The sequence below is a fragment of the Lontra canadensis genome, unplaced genomic scaffold, assembly GCF_010015895.1.
Source record: "Lontra canadensis isolate GAN:19392208 unplaced genomic scaffold, GSC_riverotter_1.0 scaffold169, whole genome shotgun sequence".
NCBI lineage: Eukaryota > Metazoa > Chordata > Mammalia > Carnivora > Mustelidae > Lontra > Lontra canadensis.
Genome location: NW_022631163.1, coordinates 1,471,922 through 1,499,546, shown reverse-complemented (window position 1 = coordinate 1,499,546; position 27,625 = coordinate 1,471,922). Strand labels below are relative to the sequence as shown.

The 27,625-nt window shown below is 46.1% G+C and overlaps 1 protein-coding gene across 2 annotated transcripts in view; it reads left to right on the top strand.

Moving 5' to 3' along the window:
- RPN2 (ribophorin II) overlaps positions 1-23,480 on the top strand; it is a 56,274-nt gene extending 32,794 nt beyond the window's left edge. Inside the window, exons 10-18 of one of the 2 annotated variants that reach the window (XM_032845761.1) lie at positions 6,478-6,569; positions 8,355-8,469; positions 11,179-11,373; positions 12,558-12,644; positions 14,956-15,051; positions 16,429-16,504; positions 18,277-18,406; positions 19,977-20,024; positions 23,148-23,480. In XM_032845761.1, coding sequence (XP_032701652.1) covers positions 6,478-6,569; positions 8,355-8,469; positions 11,179-11,373; positions 12,558-12,644; positions 14,956-15,051; positions 16,429-16,504; positions 18,277-18,406; positions 19,977-20,024; positions 23,148-23,160 — 852 coding nt within the window. In that variant the 3' untranslated portion in view covers positions 23,161-23,480. The remainder of the gene's footprint in view (positions 1-6,477; positions 6,570-8,354; positions 8,470-11,178; positions 11,374-12,557; positions 12,645-14,955; positions 15,052-16,428; positions 16,505-18,276; positions 18,407-19,976; positions 20,025-23,147) is intronic. The other variant, XM_032845762.1, reaches the window with a different exon arrangement.
- The last annotated feature ends 4,145 nt before the right edge of the window (positions 23,481-27,625 follow it).

Sequence of the window (27,625 nt, the reverse complement as noted above, 5' to 3'; positions counted from 1 at the left end):
TAAATGGTATCATATAATGTGGCATTTTGTGTCTGGCCTTTTTAATTAGCATGATACTTTTCATGTTAATTCATGTTGTAGCCTGTATGAGTACTGTATTCCTTTTATGGCCACGTAATATTCTAGCGTGTAGGTATAGCATTTTATCAGTTCATCAGTTGATGGACATTTGGAGTTTTTCCACTTTTTTGGCAATTATACTTAATGCTGCTGTGAACATTCACGTACACATTTTTTTTTAAAAAGATTTTATTTTATTTATTTATTTGACAGAGATCACAAGTAGGCAGAGAGGGGCAGGCAGAGAGAGAGGGGGAAGCAGGCTCCCCCTGGAGCAGAGAGCCCAATGTGGGGCTCGATCCCAGGACCCTGGGATCATGACCTGAGCTGAAGGCAGAGGCTTTAACCTACTGAGCCACTCAGGCATCCCTCACATACACATTTTTGTTAGGACTTCTGTTTTCGGTTTTATGAGATGTGTTCCAAGCAGTGGAATGGTGGGTTATATGATAAACTCTGTGTTTAACTTTTCGAGAAACTGACAAACTGTTTTGCAAAGAATTTGCACCATTTTACATTTCTACTAGTAATATATAAGAGTTCCAGTTTCTCTACATCCTAACCAACACTTGTTATTTTTCTTTTCATTCTGGCCATCATACATGGGTAGGAAGTGGTTTCTCATTTGAAATTTTGATTTGGATTTCCCTGATAGCTAATGATATTGAACATCTTTTCATATGCTTATTGGTCATTTGTATATCTTCGTATATCCTTTGCCCATTAAAAATTTTTTTTTCTTTTTATTTCTTCCTTTCCAATCTGTATACTTATTTTCTCTTTTTATTATGTTGTTTGTCTTTTTATGTTATTGAGCTAATATATTCTGGATACAGGTCTCTTATCAGATACGTGATTTGTTTTAATTTTGACGATGTTCAGTTTCTTTATTTCTCTTTCATTGCTTCTGGTTTAAGTGCCACATCTAAGAAACCAATGCCTAATCCAAGGTTATGAAGATTTACTCCTCTTGCAACTTTAGCTCTCATATTAGGTTCCTAATTGATTTTGAGTTTTTGTATGTGGTGTAAGGGCGAGGTCTAACTTCTTTCTTATGTATGTGGAAATCCCAGCAGCTTCTGTTGAAGATCATTCTTTCCCTATTGAATTGTCTTGGCATCAAAAATCATTCGACCATAAAGGCAAGGGTTAATTTCTAGGCTTGCAGTTGTAGTCCATTTTTTTAAAAAAAATTTTAAAGATTTTATTTATTTATTTGACAGATCACAAGTAGGCAGAGAGGCAGGCAGAGAGATGGCGGAAGCAGGACCCCTGCTGAGCAGAGAGCCCGATGCAGGACTTGATCCCAGGACCCTGAGATCATGACCCGAACTGAAGGCAGAGGCTTAACTCACTGAGCCACCCAGGCACCCTGCAGTTGTAGTCCATTAACCTGTATTTTTATCCTTATACCAATACTGTGCTGTCTTGGTTACTGTAACAGCTTGCTTTTTTGTAACTTCAAATCTGGTGTTTGTCCAAGTGTTTCTGTGATTGTTAGAAATATTATCTAAGTGCAGAATAGCAGAAATGGCTAATAACTATTATTCTTGCAATGATAAGCCCCAGCTGAGGCCATTGCTGTCCCTTTCTTTCCCAGTGATGAAGTATGCATTACAAAATCTCTCCTTCTTGGGGCGCCTGGGTGGCTCAGCGGGTTAAACCTCTGCCTTCAGCTCAGGTCATGATCTCAGGGTCCTGGGATCGAGCCCCGCATCGGGCTCTCTGCTCAGTGGAGAGCCTGCTTCCCCTTCTCTCTGCCTGCCTCTCTGCCTACTTGTGATCTCTCTCTCTGTCAAAGAAAAAAAAAAATCTCTCCTTCTTCGTTATGTTATAGCTTTATGTGTGTGTGTTCTGACCTCTGTCACATATGCAACGTTACTTTGTAATTTCAGTAATAATCACACTTAGAGCCTCAGAGCAGGTCAGCAGGTCCTGTTTACTCTCCTGTGAGATGCTTGACATTGGTCAGAGTACATTAACGGTGGTTTGGTGTGGAAGGCCTGTAATAGCATTCATTGACATTGGACTTGCTGTCAGGGGAAACATGGGTTTTCGAAGCTGTCATTAGCATTAATTGCCCCTAATGCACCATCATTTTTGACAGTAATGAGCTAAACTGGGGGGTTATTACTCTCAGCAGAAAGACTGCATTTCCTGGTGTTAAAACATTTTTTGAGGTGTATGTGGGATGCAGAACCAGCAAGGAAAGCACTAGTATGATTCAGTGTGAAGCAGGCTTAGCTGCATTTAAATTGGCTAAACACGTCCCTTTCCTATTGTAAAAACTAATCCTGAAGTGTTAGTGTGAAGGAAGAAGCAGCTAACCCAGCGGGATCCTACTCTGAATTCTTTATAACACATCTTTGGAAAAAGTTAATAATTTTTATTTCTCAGTTTGCTTTAAAAGAGTAGCATAAAAACGCTTTTCTTTTCAGTGTTTCCAGAGACCCATTTGTAGTAAGATCTTAGAAGCAGAAGGACTTGTTTTAAACTGTTCCCTATTCAAGAATAGCCCTACGTTGTTTCTCTGCAACAAAAAACCCTTTAATTTAGGGAGCCTTTTAGAATTAGGGCTGAGAGCAAACCCAAGATGACTTGAGTTCACTGTGATTTGCCCTTTTGTCATCCGTGTGTCTGTATTGTCTGGGAGTGCTTATGATGTCTTTAGAACAAACACACAGTTGAATGTTGATTAGCAGACCTTAGCGACCATGTTCTTGTTGAAATATAGTCAGGATTCTAAGTAAAAACCCGGAAAGTTGATGGCTTTTCTGTCGTTATAATGAGGATACATTCGGAGCCTTACCCAAATCTTTTAACATCTGTCTCCATATACCCATCTACAGAAAGGAAGAGTATTTTATTTATTTTTTTTAAAGATTTTTATTTATTTGAGAGACAGAGATGACAAGTAGGCAGAGAGGCAGGCAGAGAGAGAGGAGGAAGCAGGCTCCCTACTGAGCAGAGAGCCCGATGCGGGGCTCGATCCCAGGACCCTGGGATCGTGACTTGAGCCGAAGGCAGAGGCTTTAACCCACTGAGCCACCCAGGCGCCCCAGGAAGAGTATTATTTTTAAAATCATATTTATGGGGTGTTGCTTTTTAATACAAAATGTTTATAAAGAAGAAAGTAAAGGGCACACAGTCTCATTGCTCAGATAATCCATGTTTTTTCAAAGAAAAAAGGAATAAAATATGCATGTAGTTTAAAAAAATTCAAAGTGCAAAAAGGTATATAATGAAATGTAAGAGCCTTCTCATCCCTTCAGTCCAGCTCCTCTTCTCAGGGGAATCTTAACAGTTAACTATGTACATTTTAAGAAAAAGAAGGATGCGTTTATTAATGAATGTGCATATCCTTTCTTGTTTACACAAAAAGGGATTATTCTATAAACCGCTGTATTTATCACAAAGTAGAGGCTCCCAGCTTTCTTCTCTGGGGTCTTTTCAACTTGATGGCCTCCCCACCCTCAACACCAACCCCCACTCCCCCCACCCCGCCCCCAGCCCTCTGCCACTCCCCTGCCATAATTCACCCAGTTGTCTGGACTCCATGACAGACAGTGCTGTCAGTGGATGGCTATGTATTCTAAAGTAGGTGATAATATCTCTATCTGTCCATAGACATCTACCTTGGCTTTTTAAATTATTCCGTGGTGATTCATAGTGTATTCATGTAACTAGTCTTCTGTTTATGGACATTTAGGTGGAACAGTGATTTTAAGATCACATTTACAAATTAAATGAGTAAGGCATTAGAGACTGAGTCAAAGAAGTGAAGAAGGAATTAGCTGGTTAACGTTGGTGAAGACTGCAGAATAGTTAACTGTGAAGACAGATTGTTTCGATAGCGTGGAATATTGCCAGGCTCCTTTCTTGCTGCCTGACCCAGGGCCACCCGCAGGCTGACTGAGATCACAGTTTCTTCTCCTGTGCTTTGGTAGCACTTGGAACATCCCTCCATTAAAGCAGCAGCCTGGGGACGCCTGGGTGGCTCAGTCAGTTAACCCACTGTCTTCGGCTCAGGTCATGATCCCAGGGTTCTGGGATCGAGTCCCACATCGGTCTCCTTGCTTGGCAGGGAGCCTGCTTCTCTCTGCCTCTGCCTGCTTGTGCATGCTCTCTCTCTCTCTGACAAATAGAGAAATAAAATCTTTAAAAAAAAAAAAAAAGGCAGCATCCTGGTTTGTTAAAGTTCAGCTTTGCATCTGTGTTTCCCTGTAGGACAGGAAGTGCATCTTGCCATCCCTGTAAATCCCCTGCACCCGGGTGCTCCAGATGCCCTTAGGGGATGTCGGGAAAGTGCTGTTAGTGGGCTCTTGCTGGACGTCAGTAGCCTGACCACAGCTCTTGGGCTGCTTCTTTGCTTGAGCCTTCCATTCTAGTTTTTTCCTTCAGATGATGTCAGTGTCTCTCCACTCTGGGTTTATATAGCAGAGTTTGCTCTGGTTCTGAGCCCTCTCTTGAGTCATGAAGCTGTTTGCTCAGCACAGAGCCCAAAGAGCCAAAAGAGAGGCCACCTAGCTCTTCTTTGGGGGCTTATTCAACTTGAAGGCCATCTATTTCCCTTCCCTACCACCATGATTCACCCAGTTGCCTAGACTCAGTGACAGGCAGTGCTGCTGGATAGAATTCTGCCAATAGATGGCTGTATATGCAAAAGTAGGAGGTAATAATCATCCTTACAGCTTCTGGTAATAACTCTTTTACATTTCAGGGTTTTTTGTTGTTTTTTTTTTCTTTTTTAAAGATTTTATTTATTTATTTGACAGAGATTACAAGTAGGCAGAGAAGCAGTCAGAGAGAGGAGGAAGCAGGCTCCCCACTGAGCAGAGAGCCTGATGCAGGGATCATGATGTGAGCTGAAGGCAGAGGCTTTAACCCACTGAGCCACCCAGGCGCTCCCTGTTGTTGTTTTTTAAGTAAAACAGAATACCTCTATTCGATCTGATAATTGAGGCCGTTGTCCCAAAATGGTTATTACGGAGGTGGGAAGGAAGCTGTTAAAAGGAATTGCTTGGTAGTTATCTTTATCCCTTTTTAATTTTTCTTCTTAGTCCTTGATTTGAGGCTGTCACACCTTGATAATGCATTTTAGCGAAATGCCAAAGCCGTCCTTCAATTATTTGCCCAGTCCTCTGTCTCTGTTCCTTGATCTTGACTTAGACTATAAACCAGTGGATTTGGCAAGGATTTCCTAAGCATTACATTCAAGCTTATCAAATATTTGGAAGTCTTATGGGTATGTTTGCACATAAGAAGTGCCTTGGGTTTTTGTAATTTGCACATTAAAACTTAGATTTTAGATAAAAAATTTCCCATGAATAGACTTTCAGAATGTTTTCTGCCTCTTGGAATTTTATACACTTAAGCTATTTTTTTAGAAGTTCCTGTTTATTGTGTTGGCTCGCTCCTCTTCGTGAACATGTTTTATAGGGCACATATAGAATTCAAACACTAACAGTCAAGATGGACTGGTTTGTGCTATCAAACTCCAAGTCTCTGTAGCTTAGAACAGCAGAAGTTTGTTTTTTCGCCGTGCTAGGTTCCTTAGTGTGTCAGCTGGAGGTCCGCCTTCAGGCTCTCCTTCCTCCAGGACCCAGGCTGAAGGAGCAAACCTCTCTCTGCACATTGTCTATGTCCATGTCGGAGAAAAGGAGAGAATCACACACTGACTTTTAAAGCTTCCGTTGAGGGGCTCACGTTTCACTGCCCAAAGCAAGTCACGTGGCCACACCTGACTCCAGCGGTCTGGGAAGTACGACTCTGCCTTGTGCTCAGAGGGGAAAACCAGAAGTCCCTGGCGAACAGTGCAGATGACAGCCGTGGTGTCGTAGGGCTTCGTGGGCAGACCTCCAGTACTGCCTGGCGTAGAGTTAAGCGTTCCTGGGAAGTTGGATGGCAAGGTGCTTAAGAGCATGGACGCTGAGTCAGAGTGCCTGAGCTTGAATACAAGGTTAGCCAGCTAAACTCAAGTGAGTGGCTTCATCTTTTTCATCTTCAAGTTCCTGACCTCAAATAGCACTGCCTTAGATAGTTGTGAGGATTAAATGAAATCGTTGTTACAGAGTCCGTGTATAAAAAGTCTTCCACGTAGCAAACAGTAGCCGTCCTGGGAATTGAGTACTTGTTGATTTAAATTATTTGAAGGTTACTGCTTACAGGTTTTCCCCCTTATTTATTTTAAAGGACACATGAAAAAATCGGTTTTCATTTCCTCTTCCCTAAAGGGAAGAAAGGGTAAGAACCAAGGAGTCGCTTTTGAGCCTTGGCAGTAGGAGAAGTGGAAATCCTACCTGGCTGAGGCAGTTTTAACTAAAATCGTTGAAGACTCCCATCCTAGGATCATCTTTGTGAGGAAAATTTGGATATGCCTGTTAATTCCTGTTGATTTTCTTGTATGTCTCACTCTAGCTCCGAGTCAAGATCTCCACTGAAGTTGGCATCACGAATGTTGATCTCTCCACCGTGGACAAGGATCAGAGCATTGCACCCAAAACCACCCGGTAGGTGGGGCACCTTCTTGGCACAGGGGGAGCTCGGGCTTGCGCTGACAGGAGCGCGCCCAGGCACGGAACCCTATTCCTGTGTCAGCAGTGACCCAGCTTGCACCTGTAGCTGCAGAGGCTCCAGTTTTGCTGGCACCGTGCCAGGCAGCATCCTGGCAGATCGCGGGGGGTGGGGGTGGGGGGTGGTATCTATATGGGCAGTCCGTCCGCAAAGGAATGGGGAGTGTCTGAGTCCAAGTCAGCTCTGCTACCAAGCACATTATTTAGTTCTGATGACATTTTTTTTTAAAGACTTTATCTTCATAGTCCTGAATTGGTTTTTAATGGCCTCCTGACAATTCTCTTTGACCCACGGTGGGTCTGAAATTGGTTGAAGACCTCAGAGGTCCTTCTAATTGAGATGGCAGATAACTAGTTCTGGGGCCGTGATTTCCTTTCTCAAGTTCGTGGATGGCATCACTGATCAGTCATAGCATTTGCCCCCGCTGTGCTCAGAATCTTTTTTTAAATTTTTTTTTTTTTGAAGATTTTATTTATTTATTTAACAGAGGGCAGAGAGAGAGAGATCACTAAGTAGGCAGAGAGGCAGGCAGAGAGAAAAAAAGGCTCCCTGCTGAGCAGAGAGCCCAGTGCGGGGCTCGATCCCAGGACCCTGAGACCATGACCTGAGCCGAAGGCAGAGGCTTAACCCACTGAGCCACCCAGGCGCCCCAGAATCTTTTTTCTAACACAAACTTCTAGGTAGCTGTTGGCAGTTGATCACGGGGGCAGAGCACTGTATGAAGCCACTCTTTATCAGCCCTCTCCCAGATCCTTGGGTTTTTGGGGGGCCTATCTAGACCTCTGGGTTAGTTCAGACCCCAGCTTTACTCAGCTAGGTGGAAGGAAGGTGAACCCTCTAGGCCATTATGAAGACCAGAGATGTTAGCCAGAGCCTAGAAGCTAAGCATTCACTCCTAAGTCCTATGAGCGAGCTGGGCCTTTCTCTCTCTAGCTTAGTTTTCAGTGACATTGACGATGAGAGCACTGTTGAGAATCCACTGACATAAGATCTGTGAGAGTGCTTTGCAAAGTTAAATTCTCTACATGGGTGAAGCGTTGGTTTTACTAATAAGTAAATAGAAAGCCTAAGTGTAAAACCTTGTTTTTCCCGTGGCCATCTTCCCCTACTATCCCAGGAGGGAGCTGTGAAAAGTTTTTTCATCAGGTCTGCCTTTTGAGAAAATGACTCTTTAAAAAATCCAATTTCAGGCAGGAAAAATACATTGAAACCGTGTCCAGGAAAAAATACAGCATTCAAAAAAAAAAAAAAAGAAAGAAAAAGAATGAGTGCCCTTCTTGTTTTGCGCCTCCTATCCCCTCACGTCCCGACCTCGCTCGCATGTAACTGCCGACATCAATGCCGCGATGACTTCTCTTGGCAGTCGCGGCCTTGTCCACCCGGGGCTTTCCACTCCACTTGCGTGCATGCGTGTGCCCCGCTGGTGCCTGACGTGGTGCAGCTGACATCCTTAGGTCCTTGAAGTGAAAGCCTGGAGTGTCTGCATAGCCTTGCCCCAGAGCCCAGGGAGAGTTTATTTTGTGCTTTTCTCGTCCTGGCTCTCTCAGTGCGGTTTGCCCTCCGGCCACAGACAGCTTCTCTCCTCCTGTCTGTCCACAGCAGGAAAGTGTTCCAGTGGGAGAGGGAGGACTAGGCAGTGAAGCGCCGTTTGTCTTCTTTATTCCGTTCTCAGATATTTGCAGATTCTCTCTGAAGACTTGCCGTGTACATGTCTCTTTCAGGGTGACCTACCCAGCGAAAGCCAAGGGCACATTCATCGCAGATAGCCACCAGAACTTCGCTTTGTTCTTCCAGCTGGTAGATGTGAACACCGGTGCTGAACTCACCCCTCACCAGGTCAGGACAAAGCCCAGGCGCTTCCGTTGGTCTGTGCCATTAACGCGTGCCAGACTTGCTGGTGTGGCGTATACACTCCACGTTCCTGCTTCTGGGTCTTCACTGTGGATCCTGATGGGACATCACATTCTCCCACATGACACTGCCCCCTCGTGTACTGGCTGTAACCCTGAATGTGGAAGACACGTTCTTTTTAAAAGATCAACTGCTGGGGCACCTGGGTGGCCAGTTGGTTAAACAGCTGCCTTTGGCTCGGGTCATGAGCCAGGGTCCTGGGATCGGGCCCTGCATCGGGTTCCCTGCTCAGTGGAGAGCCTGCTTCTCCTTCTCCCCCTGCCTGCCACTCTGCCTTCTTGTGCTCTTTATCTCTCTGTCAAATAAAACCTTAAAAAAAAAAAAAAAGATCAATTGGTATCGAGAAGATATATTTAAAGCAGATTAGCACTTATTTGGGGCTTTTTTCTTTCTAGGGGAAAACAAAACGAAACAGATTGAAATAATTTTGAAAAAGGAAAACCTAGGCAGTAGGCCAAAGCGTTTTGTTCTGACCGCAGCAGAGTTTGTGGAAATCTGAAGAATGGCCCTTTTTAAATTTGTGCCTACTTTGTATTATGAAAGCAACCTCTTTCATTTTTGTTTTCCATATGTAAAATAATGATTATTATTTAAAAGATTTTCAAATCATAACCCTTTCCCCAGAGAATCTGATATGGCCCCTTGTCTTCTCAGACACCTTCTCCCCAACCTCTTGTCATCCCCCTTGATTAAGAATAACTGCTCTTGGCCCTACCCCATCCGTGGCAGGATTATGAAGGGAAATTCGGGTAAATATTTTGCTGAAAGATGGGAAAGCATGGGACCTGGGGACCTTGGTTTAGGTGCTTTGTAGGGATACTTGAGCAGAGCTAGCAGATTCAAGTTCATGCCGAGAGATAGTTTCAAAGTGGATGACTGACGTAAGTGGATTTACTTGGAAACTTTTTTGCTGTTTTTTTTTTTTTTTAAGATTTTATTTATTTGTCAGAGAGAAAGGGAGAAAGAGACAGAGAACAAGCACAAGCAGGGGGAGCTGCAGGCAGAGGGAGAAGAAGACTCCCCAATGAGCAGGGAGCCTGATCCTGGGATCATGATCTGAGCCAAAGGGAGACACTTAACTGACTGAGCCACCCAGACAACCCTCGCTTTCTGTTTCTTATAGCTACAGCTGCTACACATGTGCCCAGGACCCAGAGTGGCTTCCCCCAGGACCACTGCCCTGGCACTTCTCCGCTCCTCTCCTCTGTCCCCCTCACCCCCACCCCCCCAGCTCCAGAGAGCTCCAGAGAGCTCAGTCAGGGCACTTAGCCATGGCTCACTGACTCAAAGCACTTCAGCCTCTTAGCATTTCCCAGCTCCTTTTCAGAATGACGTTTGTCAGCAAAACGGCAGAAGGGAAGAAAGAATGAGGAGAAGAAATCACGAGACTAAATTGGTGGGATTAGGGCTGGGAAAGGGAGAGTTAGTGAGGAAGTGTAACTTTAAGTGGATACTTATCTCACCTAAGATTCTACTTTGGAACCATGGCACAGAGACCTCCCAGGTAGAGCTGGCATTTTGCAGGTAAGCCTGGCTGCCGCCTGCCCTTGGCTATAGCAGGAGGAGCATCAGGCATCCGGGCTCCTAAATCCCATTCTTGGCCAAGGCTGCCGTTGTCAGGATGCCTCACATCTCTGGGCCTTTCCCCTAAATACTCTGATGGTTGTTCTTTGTTGCCCAGGTGTAAAGTAACACATGAGATTTATATTTTTTTTCCAGCGCTGAATTTTGTGACGATGGCAACTCATTTAATCCTCATGCCTTATGATCTGTTAAATGGAACCAATCTACCTTTCTTGTTCAGTTCTTTATTTTAAAACACCTGAGAGAAAAGCTCTGCGTGGGTGTTCAATCTTGCTGCAGTTCTAATATGCAGAAGCCTTAATTTTTTATGCCACTGGCAGGATAAGGTGATTAGACTTATACCATCGCACTGATGAGAATTTCATCTACTGTTTGTTGACTCGCTAGCATTCTACCAGGCCCGGCACTAAATGCTTCGCATTCATCATTGTGAATCTTGACACAGATACACCAAAGATGAAGAGCTCGAGACCCAAGGACGTTAAGTAACATGCTCGCCTAATAAGCAGTGGAACCAAAACTGCCTGTCTTCAGAGCCTGGGCTCTCTCTGTGACACCAGGCTGCTCCACTCAGTTAGAACTTGGCCTTGCTATCAATCCCTGAGCCTCTTCCACTAAATCTTTAGCTGGAGGCACTAGGAAATTGAAAATGGGCCTCTTACAGTTCCACCTCATTTCCCTTCTTTTCACCCTCTGGTGAAGAAGTTAATTGGGCAGCAAAGTGGCCAAAAGGCTGGCAGGAAGAAGAAATTGCAGTGGCAGCAAAGAGCTTAAATCATCTGCAAACTGGGCATTCAGCCTCCAAGTAGTTGAGAATTGGCTGGACCCCTTATTGAAATTTCTTACACTAACAAAAAGTGAGCTCTGCTCTCCGAGCTGGTAATGAGAATGGGATGGCCACTCCTTCCTCTTGCTTGGGCAGGTCTGGCAGATCCCAGAGCTCCCACTGTGACAAAAGAGCCAACAGTCTGTTGCTTTGTCCATTCGGTGTTGGGCACAGAGGGAGTTTTGAGATGATCAGATTAAAGATTGTGGTACTCTTCCATCCAGACATTTGTCCGACTCCATAACCAGAAGACTGGCCAAGAAGTTGTGTTTGTTGCTGAGCCGGACAGCAAGAATGTGTACAAGTTTGAACTGGATACCTCTGAGAGAAAGATCGAATTTGACTCCGCGTCCGGCACCTACACTCTCTATCTGATCATCGGAGATGCCACTTTGAAGAACCCAATCCTTTGGAATGTGGTATGTGCCCAGATGCTCCTTGACCTAGGCAAGGGTGGCTGTGCCCCTCCACAGAAACCGTTCTTTTCCCCTAGCCTCGCCTGTGCAGGGCAATAAATGGGCCTGGTGAGGTGAGGAGCCATGCTGTTTTCTACTAGAAGTCTTAGGGGTATGCACGTGGCCCAGCACTTAGGGTGTGCTCCATAAGTAGTGACTGAGTGAGTTCATGGAGCCTAAATTTGCCCTTGTGGGTCCTAGCGAATTTCTAGACAAACTACACTTGAAGGAGGTTTTCATTTTATAGCAAAATGCTATGGGGGAATCCATAGATGTAAGAGATGAAGGCCCCAGTCTTTGAGATATGGTACAGCCTCACGGTGGAGTGGGAGAGGGTAAGACTTGAATTGTAATAATTGAGGATGGTTTGGGATAGTGAGTTCTAGAATATGCAAGATACTCGTAAACTATGAACCAACGTTTGCCTGCTGTGTACAGTTTACATATAGCTTCTTAATGCGTAGCTTACCTTTGCTTGGTGTGATGAGAGACAAACTTGAAAGACCACACTTGAGCTAGGGGCTGAAGAATTGCAGGGTTTATCAGAATAGTATCTGGGGGCTGTGCAATGGTTGTTGGGGAACAGCCTGCAGAAGGTGCTTTCGGTGAGACCTGAGTGGGTCCATTTTGCTGGAGTACCTGAGCCTGGAGGAGGTTGGAAAAGTAGCAGAGGCCAATCCACAGGCTGTGAATGGTGGGCACTCCCTCTGCAAGTCGAGGGGGCAGCCACATCTCTGTGTTGTAGTCAGAGATTTTTTTTTTTTCTCCTGAACTTTGGGCTGTTTTTTGTATAAGAGCACTTTTTTTTTTTCCCTGAGACTAAATCACACTTCCCAGGGACACCAAGCAGTTTCTGATTGCAACTGTAACAGCCTGAATACCAGCTGGGATTTTTGTATTAAGCAGCTCTGTGGGGTCACCAGACCAGTAGAAAATTGGAAATCTTGCTCTAAAAAGTATTTCAACAAATACTTGTTTTGTTCTTGAAATTTTTACTGCCCTAATTTGTCAGCTAACGGATCAGAAGTGATTGAACCGCTTGTAGCTGTTTTCAGTGATGGTCCCGGATGTGAGTTAGCGGTGCTACCCCGGTGTCGAATTCCAACCCCTTCCCTGCCCAGTTTCAAAACTGCCCTTGTTTTTTTTAGGCTGACGTGGTCATCAAGTTCCCTGAAGAAGATGCTCCATCGACTGTCCTGTCCAAGAACCTTTTCACCCCCAAACAGGAAATTCAGGTATAAGAAACCTAAGGGCTGCTGCACTGAACACGGAAGGGAAACGTGAAATGGGCAGTAAACGCCTGGGCTGTGGCTCTGGCTGCTTCTTTAGCCTATTCATACGATATTTTAGTGTGGGCTTTGCCATTCCATGAATTAGGACAAATACAGTCCCATCCTAGAGCTTGAAGAAACAGGCTCAGAGCCCAGTGTCCACCTCCCTGAAAGCAGATAGCTGGACACAAAAATCAGAGGCTGTGTTTCCTAAGCATCCAGAAGATTCAGTCTTAAGCTAGCTGCTTGAGAGCTACAGCACAGGTGGGTTTGGCTTTCTTCCTCTGCTCCTGCAGAAATCAGGGCTACTGGGGCCTCTCGGTGGAAAACTCACCTGGGTGGGAGGACAGGGCTTTCCTTTCCCAGGCAGTCCTTTCCCCAGAGATTCACTGTCCCTGCACATAGTTAGCATCTCTGCCCAGCTCAGCTCAGGACTGTGGTGAGGATCAAAATAGGTAACCAGGCATGCCTGGGTGGCTCAGTCGTTAAGCATCTGCCTTTGGCTCTGGTCATGATCCCAGGGTCCTGGGATCAAGCCCCATATTGGGCTCCCTGCTCAGTGGGAAGCCTGCTTCTCCCTCTCCCACTCCCCCTGCTTATGTTTCTGCTCTCACTGGGTGTCTCTCTGTCAAATAAATAAAATCTTAAAAAAAAAAAAAAAAGTAACCAAAAAGGAAAGAAAGGCTTTGAAAAGTTTCTAAAACATTTTGCAAAATGAACATAAACAAAACAAAATAAAGCTAGTAATCATTAAAGCAGTTTGAGGCACTGGTTAAGGAATCGGAGGTGGACGCGCTATGGACTCTATGCAGTCATGAGAAATGATCATACTCTAGTAACATGGAAACTGTTTATACCACATATGAATTAATGTTGAAGTGTTTCAGGCAGACTACTTACTTCTTTGTCACTAGTGAAAGGACAAGGGCCCAAAGAGTGTCATAGTAGGATTCTTTTTTGAAATTCTCCTAATGTTGATATAGCATTACTTAAGATTGTAAAATGCACTGAAATTGTAGAAGGTAGGACCAGGATGAAGGGCGCTGGCTGAGTTGTAGAGTGGAATAGGCGGCCGCGAAGGGGAGCTGAGGCGAAAATTTGGGAGCAGGACTCCCAGGTGAGGCTGCCTCATCATGGAGCTGGGTTGGCTGGACATTGGCAAGGAAAGACAGACTCAGGTCTGTGCATTGGAATAAAGTGAAAAAAAGTTAAATTTGCATGTGTCAGAGCTTACCAAGTGTAGTCAGATGCCCTTACAGCCTCCTTCTAACTGGGATGGTCATCAACCTCCCATCCGCAACTTTTCAGCTAGAAATTGAGGCAAAGAGTAAAGCAACTTTCCCCTTTACTTGGGCTGAATTAGAAGTCTCTGGACTCCCAGTCCATCACTGCTTTTGCGGTGACATTAGATGAGCTTCCCAAAGATCTTCAAGTAGAGTTTCTCAGGAAGACAAACAAACTAATAAAGAAATATCAGAGCAATGCTTGCCCAGCTTTCTGGTTCGATTCAAGAAATCAGACAGAACAAGGAGGGGAGAAAGTTTATTTAGGGCTTCTTTAGTGCCATGGGCTGGATGCAGAAGGGGTGAGTTATGGTTGGAACCATCCATAGTGAGGCTCTTTTAAGTTATAAAGGGGCAGCAGCATATGAGTGCCACCCTGGGAACCCAGAAGCATTATGAAATCCAGAGTCCTGCCTTGGATATCTGTCACCTAAACCGCCCATATACCTGGGCACCCTCTTCTTGTTTTATTTTGTTTAAGATTTTTTTAAAAATTTATTAGAGAGAGCGAGAGAGATCATGAGTGTGGGGAAGGGCAGAGGGATAAGCAGACTCCCTGCTAAGTGGGGAGCCCAACACAGGGCTCGATCCCAGGACCCTGAGATCATGACCTAAGCTGAAGTCAAATGCTTAACCGACCAAGCCACCCAGGTCTCCCCCTTCCCCCCACAGGCACCCTCTTTGACACTAGGCAGATGCCACTAGATTGGTTGTATTTTCTAACCTCTAAATGGCAATGAGTCTTTGAGGGGAAAAAGAGGGTTGACCAAGTAGTGAGCTGGCACTGGTGTGTTTGGAAGAAGACCTCTAGGATTAGAAGCCAGCATTGTGAAGAGGCAAAAGGCCAGGTGTCTGCTCACTGCCAGGAGGGTGTAGCCTCTGGGAAGCATTTCTGCTTGAGTGTCATTGGCATTTTGGTCCCTGGTCTACGTGGCAGCCCCTGCTGGGAAGGGCACATTCTTAAACATTCTTGGTATGTCTTCTTTCGGCAGCACCTGTTCCGAGAGCCTGAGAAGAGGCCCCCCACGGTGGTGTCCAATACATTCACTGCCCTGATCCTCTCGCCCTTGCTCCTGCTCTTTGCTCTGGTGAGTAGCTGTAATTAGCATGGGCAGTGTGTGTCTGGTGCCAGACTCAGCAGATGTAGCCGTTCTAAAGGAAGCTTTGTGCTCTGGCCTCAGCAGAGCTCCAGAGGGGTCCAGCAGCTGTGACCTGAACCGTTGGTCAAAAAATTTTAGAATAACTAAAATTCCCCACTGTGGGGGAGCAGCCAAATAAACTGATCCAGTAGGGGGGGGGGGGGGGGGGGCATGAGAAAGTACCTAACAGCCACTAAAAATGATAAAAGTACCTAGACTGGGATGCTCTGTAGGAGTGTTCAGATGAGGTCAAGTCTGAAAAAAGCAAGGCCCAATGCTGATAGCTGCATAAAAACAGGGTCCAGAGGCTGTGGATTTCAGCATTTGGAGCCTAAAACTATAAACAAGTAAGCAACCCGCATACAAAACTAGTATTAAATAAATTATTTTCCATCATATAATGGGATAATATGCAAATTTATTAAAAGAATGGATAGATTTACATGCTGATATAAGATTGCCATGATATCTCACTGAGTGAAGCAGGTCAGGGGTAGCATAGTATGTTTGTATGATCCTCTTGATGTAAAACCTTAAAAAAGGCATTATCTGTTAGTCTCGGTCACCTCCCAGGAGAGGACCTTTTAGGGAGTAAATAGGAAGGAAATTTTTATACTTTAATATACTGTTTAAATTTTTTTTTTTACCAATTTTTTTCTTTGTTTCTCTTTAAAAATTATAAGATGCATATCCTCAAAGTTCAGAGAATATTGAGAACTATATGGAAAATTCATTAGCTCTTACTTTTGTGTGGTTACTTGCCTGTGTTCCTAATTCATTCATCGATTTCAGTAGAGGAATTATTGGTCAGTCTAAATCTGGAAGGCTTGGCATGATCTTTCAGCATCCTGACATTGGGTAGCACCTGTTCTCATATTTGAGTGATCAGAATTCCAAAAGGCACAGAACCCGGAGCAAGAGCGTGCACCCGGCCAGCTGCCAGGGGGCTTATCTTACCCCTATTTAGAGGAATTAGGCTAAGTGCCAGTGACTTCATCATAAATGCAGTCTCTGACCTTTCGGCCTCGTGGTCTCACCTGCTTTAAAATAGAAAAGTTTGCTGTCATTGTAAAGGATGTTCAGGTGTGAGTTACCCATGCACATTTGAAAGCAGGTGTTGGAATGCCTTTCTAAAGAGGAAAGGGAACAATTTTTTCCTGAGGCCTTACAATAGTCTGGTTGTCACTTGGAAAAATTTTCTGTCCTTCAAGTGTGGACGAACTTTTAAGCCCTTGGGGCTGTTCATCGGATTAGCATTGACTGGCATGTGTTGCCTTCTGTTTGAAGTCCTAATGTCTTTTTAATTTATTTCTCCCCATCGTTCAGTGGATCCGGATTGGTGCCAATGTCTCCAACTTCACTTTTGCTCCAAGCACAATCATCTTTCACCTGGGACATGCTGGTAAGCACCCCCGGCTGCTAATTCCATTTAACCTCCTCTGACATTTCGCCTGCCCACACGAAAGCCCTGTTAAGTAGACCCACAGCCTATTAACTATAATGACTTAATAGCATAACATTTCCCTCTTCCTCCTGGCCTTTTAGGACAATTGATATGATGATAAACCTGTTTGGTCCATCAGCTTAGAACAGCTGTCATTATATTGGGTTTCATTGTGCTAGGCTGCCGTTGGCTGGCCATTTACCCCTACTTAATAGCCCTGTTCATTTCCAGAGATTACTCACTTATCGTATCTTTACATTGAGCCATCTTCCTGGATGACGAGCGTTAATGCAGTTTCCAAAGGTTATCTTTCCCCCACCATATCGATCTTCACATTTGCTGGCGGCTGCGTCTGGACAGTAATAGAAAACAGTTTCTTCCACAATTGGACACACTGTTCTGCATTGTTCTCTTGAGAACTCCATACCTAAACATAACAAGACAATAAATTCACAAATCAGCTAAGCATTTCAGAGACGTTTGACCCTCTTGGGTCTGTGGTGCCTTGCATTTCACTGAGACTTCAATATCCTTTTTTTTTTTTTAAAGATTTTTTTGAGATAGAGCACACACAAGCAGGGGGAGAGGGAGAAGCAGACTCTCCTGCTAAGCAGGGAGCCTGATGCGGGGCTCAATCCCAGGACCCTGGACTCGATCCTGGGACCCTGGGATCATGACCTGAGCCAAAGGCAGATGCTTAACCGAATAAGCCACCCAGGCGCCCTGAGACTTCAGTATTCTTTTCTGATTTTGTTGATTCTTTGAGGAGTAATCCTGTGTTTGTCGATTGTGTGCAGAGTCTGTGGGGCTCCACAGATGTGTCTGTGTTTTTCTGGGGAAAGAGGGAGTCTGTAACTTCGGTCAGATTCTCACAGTGGTTCATGACCTCAGAGATGGTTAAGAACCCCTGCTGTAGTTCATCCGTCATCCTTCTGGGCAAAATTGACAGGGTGACCTTTCTCTCCAGCCCAGTTACTGGATTTGAGTGATAGCCCTCCTGAGTCAGACTGAGAACAAAACCTGAATATAAATTTGTTTAGAAGCGTGACTTTCTTTGCCAGAGAACTTTTTGTGCACATTCCCTCATTTGATTTTCATCACAACCGTGATGGGGGTGCCTAGGGCAGGAATTATGATCCCTGTTTGACAAGTGAGAGAATGTTGGCTCAGAGAAATGGAGGTGGCTGGGAAGAGCAGAGCCTGGACTTGAACCCAAGGCTCCCAGTGCCCGGACCTGAGCCCTTTTCACCAACCCTCCCTAGTACTCCTCGCCTCCCTTCTAGTCACACTGGCAAAATACCCATAATCATTTTTTGCAATGGAAAGGAAGTTTTTCCATTTATTTAATCCTGCATGCTTTTGTTCAGAATTTGAAAAGTAAAATGAATCCTGACTATAATAAGACAGTCATGTTTAAAAAAAAAAAACCAAACAACAAAACAAAAAATAAAAGTAAAACCTATGATAAAACAGATGTGTGCTGGAACATGGAACAAGATAGTTAACGTAGCTGAGGTGCTGAGGTCTGATTTTTACCTCTGGATTTTTTGGTAGCCAAGGTAAGTATATTGAGTTATTAATTTTCTGGCATTAGATATAAGGAATAAAACCAGCTGGTCTAGAAAGAGAGACTTCTTCAGAATCCAGCAGGTACTGTTCCTGACTGTCCTCTGCCCTAGGCCATTGTCACTGTTTCACTTAACTGGCTGTCATGACGTCTGTTCCTTCAGCGATGCTGGGGCTCATGTATGTCTATTGGACTCAGCTCAACATGTTTCAGACCTTGAAGTACCTGGCCATCTTGGGCAGTGTGACATTTCTGGCTGGCAATCGGATGCTAGCCCAGCAGGCAATCAAGAGGTAAGGCTAAGGATGGGCGGGGGACTCCGAGTGGGATTAGAAATATTTTTGTCTGCTCTGCTCACCCAGCTCTTTGAACAAGGGTTTGTGACTGTGGCTGAACGATTTGGATCCTTGGGGGCAAGTGTGACACCTTAATTCCGCCTTTTAAGTCCAAAAAGGGCCTTGGTGATCAGCTTTAAATATATTAAAACCACAGTGATTTATGCCCTGACACATTAGAATAAGAGAAGAAAATAATTTCTTTATGAAGATTAAAATGGATTAGAACACGTGGGACAGAAGATTGTTGGTCATGTGCTGGCTGGTATAAAAATGTTCTCTCCTGCCACACAGAATCCTCTGCTGCCCTCCTCCCAGGCCCCGGGGAGGGACTCCTCTGTCACCCCTAACAGACTCACGGAGCTTTTCCTCCCCAGTGTGAGGTCCGTGCGCTTCCCACCCCCACCCCCACCCCCACCCCAAAGCTGCTGCAGGTTCCAAAAGGCCCCCCAGTTGGAGCCCTGCTCAGTAGCCTCCACCACGTCCCTGACAGCCAGACAACCTCAGGTTTGCACAGATGGTCAGATCTTAACGCGGAGGCAGCCGCTTGCTGGCAGCTTGACTGTCGAACCTGGTGCGAGGCCAATTTAAATGTCACGTAGGTGTTTCTCATTGATTTGACTTTATTAGAACTTGGGTGATTTCAGCCGCATAAAGGTCAATAAGAAAAGGTCAGAGTTGCTTTCACCTTTGGAAGGTAATAGCTTCAGATGTGCCCTGCTTTCTCCTCTCCAAGATGTTTGCTGTAAGAATCGGACTCAATAATGTGCCCTCCAGCGCGGCTGCCAGTTAAGTTGGTCAGATCAGAGAGGCTTTCTCAGAGACGGGGAGAGCAGGCGGGAGAGCCCTGTGGCTCAGCCCTGCTCCAGTCTCCATCGTGAACTTCTTGAGTGCCTCGCCATGGAGACTGGTCCCGACGTGCTTCCTCACTTCCCTTGAATCATCCACGTTCTGCCAGAGCTTTCCTTAGCACTGGCCGTGGCAGCTGCTTCATTTCTCTGCCCCTCCAGCAGCCTTCGCTTGGCAGCTCTGCAGTCCATCTGAGCAAGAGCCTGGGATTCAGCTGTTTTTTTCTAAGCAGAGCCCTGTTCCCTGGCAGCAGCCAGTCCAGGCACCAGGGAGCCGAAAGGCTGCACTCTGGAGTTCTCTCTGTTCTGGAAGTTGCCCACACAAGATGAACAGAATCAAGGGGAAGGTGAGGTAGATTTAGAGCCTGCTTAGCAGGAGTTCCTAATCTGGAATCCTAAAATTATGTACCTTTTCTGAAGAGAGAGACCATGGTTCTCATCCCCTCTCCAGCACGCGTGCGCGCACGCGTGTGCACACACACACAAACACACACACACACCGCTTATACAGAAAGTTAGAGCCCACTCTTCTGTTGCTGTCTTTGTAAGCCCTAGAACAAACTCTGCCACTTGGGAAATCATTGAAGCTCTGGTTGGGTGTATGCTGCTATTTCTTTTCTCAAGCTTATTTCTCTTCCCACTGTCCTTTCTTGATTCTCAAACCCTCTTTCCTTTGGCAGGATCGCTGCAGAGCAGAGCAGTAGATTGGCAAAATATAGGACACTACGGTAAAAATGAAGGGTGGACTTCTCCCAGAAGTAGGGCCCCTTTCCCATCTTGCCCACCTCGTGCATGTCAGTCGTTTATGAGATTTTCAGCCCACTCGTTCCTCCCCACCTTCCCCAACCCATAGCTGAATTCTGGGGCCATTTTCCAACTTGTCGGACCAGGTTATGACTGGACCAGGGCAAAAATTAAAGCTCCCTGAGTTAGCCCAACTGATGGGGTAACTTGACCTGGCGTTGACATTAGACTCCATCGTCCCTTATGTCCATGGGGTACTTTATACACAGCAGCCCCTTTCTCTGTGTTTTTAGGAGGGTGGAGTTGAGGATAACATAGATGCAACCTTGGACTTCTTGAATGGGGACCCCATTCAGAACATCTAAATTCATGAAACAATGGTCCCATGGCAAATCCTGGCACACCTTGTCACTGTTTCTAGGCCTTTTTGTAACACTGATCTTTGGTGGGGCCAAGCAATGTGGTTAGGTGATACATAACTCAAAGCCAGAATCAGAATGCTGGTTCCTAAAACTCAGGGTGTAGTTCAGGGCTATTCCCTGTGTGGCTAAAATGTCAAGTGAAAGATCACCCATTTTCTAAGTATAATCCTGGGGTGAGGATGGAAGTGGGGGCAAGGGGAAGGGAGGGAAGGACAGTGAGTGAGGGCTTCATTGATCCGCTCATCTGGACTAGGGATCGGCAGAAGTTTTCTGGAAAGATAGTATTTTTGGGCTTTTTGGACCATATGGCCTCTGTTGCAGCTGCTCAGCTCCGCCACTGCTTTTCAAAAGCAGCTGTAGACTGTGTAAACAAGTGAGTATGGCTGTTCCAATAAAACTCTATTGTTTCGGGGCACCTGGGTGGCTCAGTGGGTTAAAGCCTCTGCCTTCGGCTCAGGTCATGATCCCCGGGGTCCTGGGATCGAGCCCAGCATCGGGCTCTCTGCTCAGCAGAGAGCCTGCTTCCTCCTCTCTCTCTCTCTCTCTCTCTCTCTCTCTGCCTGCCTGTCTGCCTACTTGTGATCTCTGTCAAATAAATAAATAAAATCTTTAAAAAAAAAAACACACAAAACTTTATTGTTTCAAAAGATTTTATTTATTTGAGAGAGAGAGCGAGCGTGTGCACGAGCTGGGGGAGGGGCAGAAGAGGAGGGAGAGGGACAAGCAGACTCCATGATGAGCGAGGAGCCCGATTTGGGGCTCGATCCCATGACCCTGAGATTGTGACCTGAGCCGAAACCAAGAGTCACTCGCTTACTGACTGAGCCACCCAGGTGCCTCCCATTAAACTTTAATTTACAAAAACAGGTGGTGGGCTGGATTTGGCCCTTGTGGCATCGTTTGTTGACACCTGCACTAGGCCAACAAAGAGAAGGGGGGCTATTTGAGTTTTCTTTTATGTTCCCTGGTCCCTTGCCTTGGAAGTGGCTTTCTCCGCCAAAGCAACGGAGCCATCTAATTTTAATTCTCTGCAAATCGGAAAGATCAACAAAAGCATAGGATGTAGAGTCTTTTCACTGATGTGTGAGCATAAGCTGGCATAGCTAATCCTCAGCACATTTGTCTTGGTTTTGTTTTTGCTGGTTTAATTGAGGTATAATTTATATCTGGTAAAATTCACTCTTTTTGTGTACAATCTGTGAATCTGGACAAATTTATTCAGTCATGTAAATACCGCTTCAGTCAAGACATAGCCTATTTCCATACTCGGGAAACTTCCCCTGGGTAGTCAGTCCTTGTCCCCACCCCCATTCCCTGACATACCCAGTTGGTTTTGTCTTGAATTAGAGTTGCCCTGAGATGTTGCTTTCGAACTAGTCCTTTCTGCTAAATATTGAGCTCTTTAATTGTTTAAAATAACTCTGGATTGATTTTTTTTTCTTGCTGTTTAGATAGTCTACCCTCACGCTGCTGCTACCCCAAATCACACTGCTTGAGAGAAAGGAAAGTTGCTTGATCATGGGGACGTTTGGGACTTCCAGAGGTTGGGACCTAGTACTTTAAAGGAAAGTCTCCGCTTTTGATCCGAGGACAGACGTTGATTTGATGAGGCTCGGCAGAGGGTGTAACTTCTTAGCCAAGATGGCGGCTTGTGAGCCTCTCCCCTTTCAGCTCTTCTTCCTTCACACGCTTGCTGTCCTTTCCACACAGACATTTCAGAGCACACACATTTCAGTGTACCTGGGAACCTCTGGATGTCGGCAGGGAATTAGGGCACTCCCTTCAGCCCTCAGGGTTAGTCCTGTGCCTGTGTATGTCCCCCAGCACTACTGACGCACTGGCTTGGAGCCTGACGTCCTGTAAGACCATGGTGCCGTCACGTCAGCCCTCACCACTGGGTGTAACGGCCCACTCGGGACGGCGTGTGTGGCAGTGCTGTGCTTGCCAGAGCTGCCAAAACACTCTTTTGCTGCTTTGTCCTCCTGGGTGCACAGTGGCCGTCTGGATTGTCATTTTCGTTCCTGTGTTTCCCCGTCGTTCTTCGAGTCTAGGGAAGGGCAGCCGTGGGGAAAGAAGGAATAAAGAGATTGAAAGGTTTTTGTCCCCTCTTAAAATTTTTCTGGGAGCTGAGTCCCATTTTTCAGATGCCTTCTTGGTTTAGATGCTGAGGCTGACCGTTGGCAGACACTCAACAGCAGCCGTTCATGGCGGGAGTGTGGTGCAGGTTTCTGTACTGAACGGCTAGAATGCCATCTTACAAGCTCGCAAAGGCCCTGCGCTGCTTAGCAGACCCAGAGTCTGGGAGATTAAAGACGAACATTCTTCAGGCTTTCCTTTTTCTTCCCCTACTTGAAATTTACACTGTCTTTTTGGCCTTGCACTGTGAGAGGTGTGCCTGGAATTCCCTCATCTCAGAGCTCCATTTGCCACTTTCTTAGTTGTCAGGTTTGTGTCATTGTTTTTTATTTACGTTGTCATCAGCTGTAGTTAGAACCAGCTGTCTCACAACTGCTTGTGAAATGAGATGGGGCATAAATAAATAGAATTAATAGATAAATGATTACTCCTATATAAGTGGGGCCTTACTAAAGGCAGAGGACCTTGGTCCCTCTGTTGTCACAAGTTAGGTACTGTAACTGAATTGAAACCTTGAGTAATTCCGTGTTTGCCCCCATTTTCTTTCAGAACAGCACACTAGTGCCAGAAAAAGGAGGGAAGTGCTGAAAGCCGAAATGAGTATCAAGAAAAGGAGTCAAGAAAAATTCACAGTTTGTAAAGAGGAATGAAGAAACTTTATTTAAACAGGAAAAGGTCGAAATTGTGGTTATACTTTGGCTTGTTGTTTTTCTCTCCCCCCAACATGGAGTGGATACCTGTGAGCCCTGATACTCCGATTTCTCGGCATGGTGCCCTCGCCAGATGCTGTGAATAATCCTAACTTAGCTGCCAGGTGTTGCATTTGAAAAGTTGAAATTTGTAATTAATCTGTTTTGGAATAAAGAGAATAACAGAAACAGAGGCTTGACTGAGAGTTTGTTCTAGGGCTTCGGGGCACATAACAGGAGGACTTAGGAAGTACTGCTGACACGGGGCCATGGTCTTTCTCCAGGCCTTTTTCCATGGCTCCTTCTTGCCTCTTGCCCAGTAGGACTGCAAATTGCCTGGAAAAGCAAGCATCCTTTCTTCTGCAGCGGGGGGCACCCTCTGTCTGCAAAGGAGTCCTGTTGGTATCTGAAGACCCTTCTGCTTTTGCCTTGAGAGTTTGGGCTTGGCATGAAGTGGGGAAGGGAAGGAATTGTCTTAAAAGGAGGCTGACCGCATGAGTATTCTTAGACACACCTGTCTCAGGAATGCCCCTTTTGAAGTTGTGCGGGGACTGCCATCACCTGGGCGTATAATACCATGTAGAGAAGTCATAGTGAATAGTGGTGTTCATGGATAGACTCGGGTGTCAGGCAAGCCTGCTGTCACCACTTGGTAGGATGGTTGAGGCTGAGGGATGTGGGCAGTGGCTGCAGTTCTCTAAGCCTCTTCTGTGGATGAGAGATAATAACTTGCCCACATTGTATAACTAAAGGAGCTTCGTGCATCTGGAGTGCTTGGCCCAGTGCTTGACACCTTCCCTCATTAGCCCCTAGTTACGTACTCTGGGTCTTCACCTCTAAATTTATTGGTTGAAACATCATAAATACATTTAGATAATTTTTGAAATACAGGTAATTCTTACAGTACTTATTGAATTGGCGGGTGGAAATGATTTTGATCAGAAGTCTTTCCAACTCAGCTGGAACCTTCTACTGCCCCTCAGGTGACGTCTGACCACCCTGGCCTGTCTTCAGCAAGGGTCCTGACAGGTCCAGGTCTGTTTAGCCAGAAGTTCCTTCCAACCATCGATCCCCCACCCTGCCCCTTGGCTATGAATTCCCACTTTCCCACACTGTATTCGGAGTTGAGCCCAGTTCTATATTGAGGTCTCTTTCCCCCTATCATAGTCATCCTGAATGAAACCTATTTTAACTGCTTTAACTACCACGTGGGCTTGGTTTTCTCCTGTTCCCCTCCTTACCCCTCAGGGTAAAGTTTCCCATCAGTAAAAATGGGGATAGTCCCTCTAAGGGCTTTATAAGGATTAAATGAGGTCATGCCCCAAACAACCAAAGTGCCCGGCCCTTCTCATTGACTCAGTGTTGGATCAGCGTAGATATGGTCCTCACCGTTCCTTCCTGTGTGTTGGGAGGAGCACAGTGAGCAGTCTGTACTATGTCCACGCCGTTTGTTGAATTCACTCGATTCCCCAGCTTGAATTTACTGTGGCACCTGAAGTCTTAAAACCACACAAGAGCCCTGTCCTGGAATCAGGATTCAGTTCCCAGCCGCACCCAACCCCCCCCCCACCCCCCCCACCCCCCCCCCCCGCCTCCCCCACCACATGGTGGTGGGGTGGGACCCAGGAGGGGTGCCTGACCTCCCAAACCTCCATGAGGCCAGCGAGGCCAGCCCTGCACCGCCTTTCTCCAGGGGACTGTGGGAGGGAGCAAATGGAGCAATGGATGGGAAACCTCTTTGTGAACTTGAAGTTAATACAAACAAAAGGGATTATCGTTAAAAGTGACAAGTCCTCCATTGATTAGAGCATTTCTTTAGGGGAAAAAAAAAGCAGGCCCCCATGGGAACAAGAAGCTCCCAGCCCCTCTGTAGGGAGGGGTGAAGTCTTTCATGATGCCATTAGCGATAAAGTTCAGGGATTGTCGCCACCATGGTTTTTTCCCTTTATAATTGCATTCCCTTCGAAAAGCACAAGGAGCAGTGGGTTCCAGGGGTCATTATTTCATCTGAAAAACTAATTGGAAGTTGAGAGAGGCCTCCGTTTTTGCTTTTGTCAGGGTGGAGGAAAGAGATGAGCAGGTGGGTCTGGGGGAGGGAAGGGGCCTCGGGGCTGGCCATGGCCAGTCCAGCATCCAACAGGTTCTCCACTGGCCGGCCTCTCTGAGCTGAAGTGCACTGCCAACCCTGAGTGGCCAACCTTCACCTCTGGAGGGGGCTTTTGTCCACCATTGTTGGTATGGCCTCCTGGGCAGAGCCACCACAGTGGCCCCCTGCAGAGCCTTTCCCACACTTGACATTCTTTCTGGAGGGTACCCGGGGGCTCCCAGAGAGAGCAGGTGGTCTAAACCCTGTGAAGAATCAAGCTGGCTTTACAGCTCTAGTGCAAGGAGACAGGAGACCTGCCCTCCAGACCCGAGGTCAGCGCTATATGTCCCTGGAGGCCGGGATCGCTGTCTTGGGGGTCCTCTGCAACTCGAGATTGCTGCGATTTTTCCTGCACTTTTAATCAAAACAGACATCTCATCCTGACTTTTCCTAGTTGTTTTTAATTCAGTTAGAGCAAAATGCACAAATCTTAAGTGTACAGCTCGTTGAATGTTTATGTCTAATGACACTGGTGTAACATTACTCAAAGCAAAATAGAGAACAATTTGATCATCCACCCCACCCTCTGAAAGTCCATGGATCCTAAGAGGCATGTATAGGGTAGGTCACGTGTGGCGGTATCTGGCCCAGGTGAAATGGTCTCGGGATAGAAAAAGCTAATCACTGACATAGGCACCTGTGGTCAATGGCTTCCGTTCTCTGCCTCCTGTTAACAGCAAAACTGCAACGAAAGAATTCTCTCTACTGGCACTATCTTCTAGAGATAGAATGCAAGCTGCACAGGTGATTTTAAATTTTTTAAGACCAGGGGCGCCTGGGTGGCTCAGTCGGTTAAGCATTTGACTTTTTTTTTTTTTTTTTAGATTTTATTTATTTATTTGACAGAGAGATCACAGGTAGGCAGAGAGGCAGGCAGAGAGACGAGGGAAGCAGGCTCCCTGCTGAGCAGAGCCCAATGCAGGGGCTTGATCCCAGGACCCTGAGATCATGACCTGAGCTGAAGGCAGAGGCTTAACCCACTGAGCCACCCAGGCATCCAGGGTCACTCCATTCTTGAAACCCTGTCTTTGGTGAGCTTCTGGAATTCCTTTATTTTGTACTTATCTCCTTGCCTGCTCCTTCTTAGTCTCCTTCACTGGCTCCTCATCTTTCTGTGAAAATTTAAATGTAGGGGTTCCCTGGGGTAAGTCCTTGGACCTCTTTTCTATACTTTCTGTTCATCTTTGGTGATCTCGCCTACCCACCCCCCCCCGACTTTCAAGACCAAACTGGCTGCCTGGATCTCCCTCCAACTCCAGACTTACATACGCCGGTGCCCCCATAGCTTCTTCACTTGGACCATTAAGAGGCATCTCAGACTCAACTGCTCAACTGTTCCAAACACAAACTCCTCCCCCCCCCATAGATTTTATTTATTTGAGAGAGAGAAAGAGCACAAGCAGGGGGAGCTTCAGAGGTAGAGGGAGAAGCAAGTTCTCCTCTGAGCAGGGAGCCCTACATGGGACTCGATCCCAGGACCCTAGGATCATGACCTGAGCTGAAGGCAGATGTCCAACTAAGTGAGCCACCCAGGCGCCCCCAAACCCAAACTCCTAATTCTGTCCTCAGCTCCTAATTCTCCTCCCTCAAAGCTCCTAAATGGCTACTCCATCCTTCTAGTTGCTCAGGCCAAAAACTTTGGAATCATTCTTGACTTCACTCTAATCTCCACTTTATCCATCAGCAAATTAGTTCTCCTCTAAGAAAGTATGCAGAACTTGGCCCTTTCTCAGAGTGACTTAAAATGCAAATCAGATCATGTCATTCTTCCATTTAAACCCTGTGATGACTCCTGTCCTGCCAAGAGCGAGATCCCAAATTCTCACCATGGCCTGTGAGGCTCCCCGTGAGCTGGCCTCCCAATCCCCCTCAGCCTCCTTCTGCTCATACTGAGCCACCCAGGCGCCCCTGGTCATGATGTTCTAGCTAGCCACGCTGGCCTCCTTGCTCTTGCTCCTTCTGAGTTCTTGCCTCAGGACCTTCGTGTTGGGTTTTCACTCTGCTTGGAATGGTTTTGGCCCAGATACATAGCCAACCCTCTCTCTTCCTTCAGGCCTTTGCTCGAATGTCACCCTCTCATTGAGGCCTTCCCTGACCACAGCACAGCACATGTATGGGTGATAGCTACAAAAATGTCCTCCCGCACTCTCCAGTCCCTTGAATCTTTCTCCTTGGCAACTGCCACCATCTAA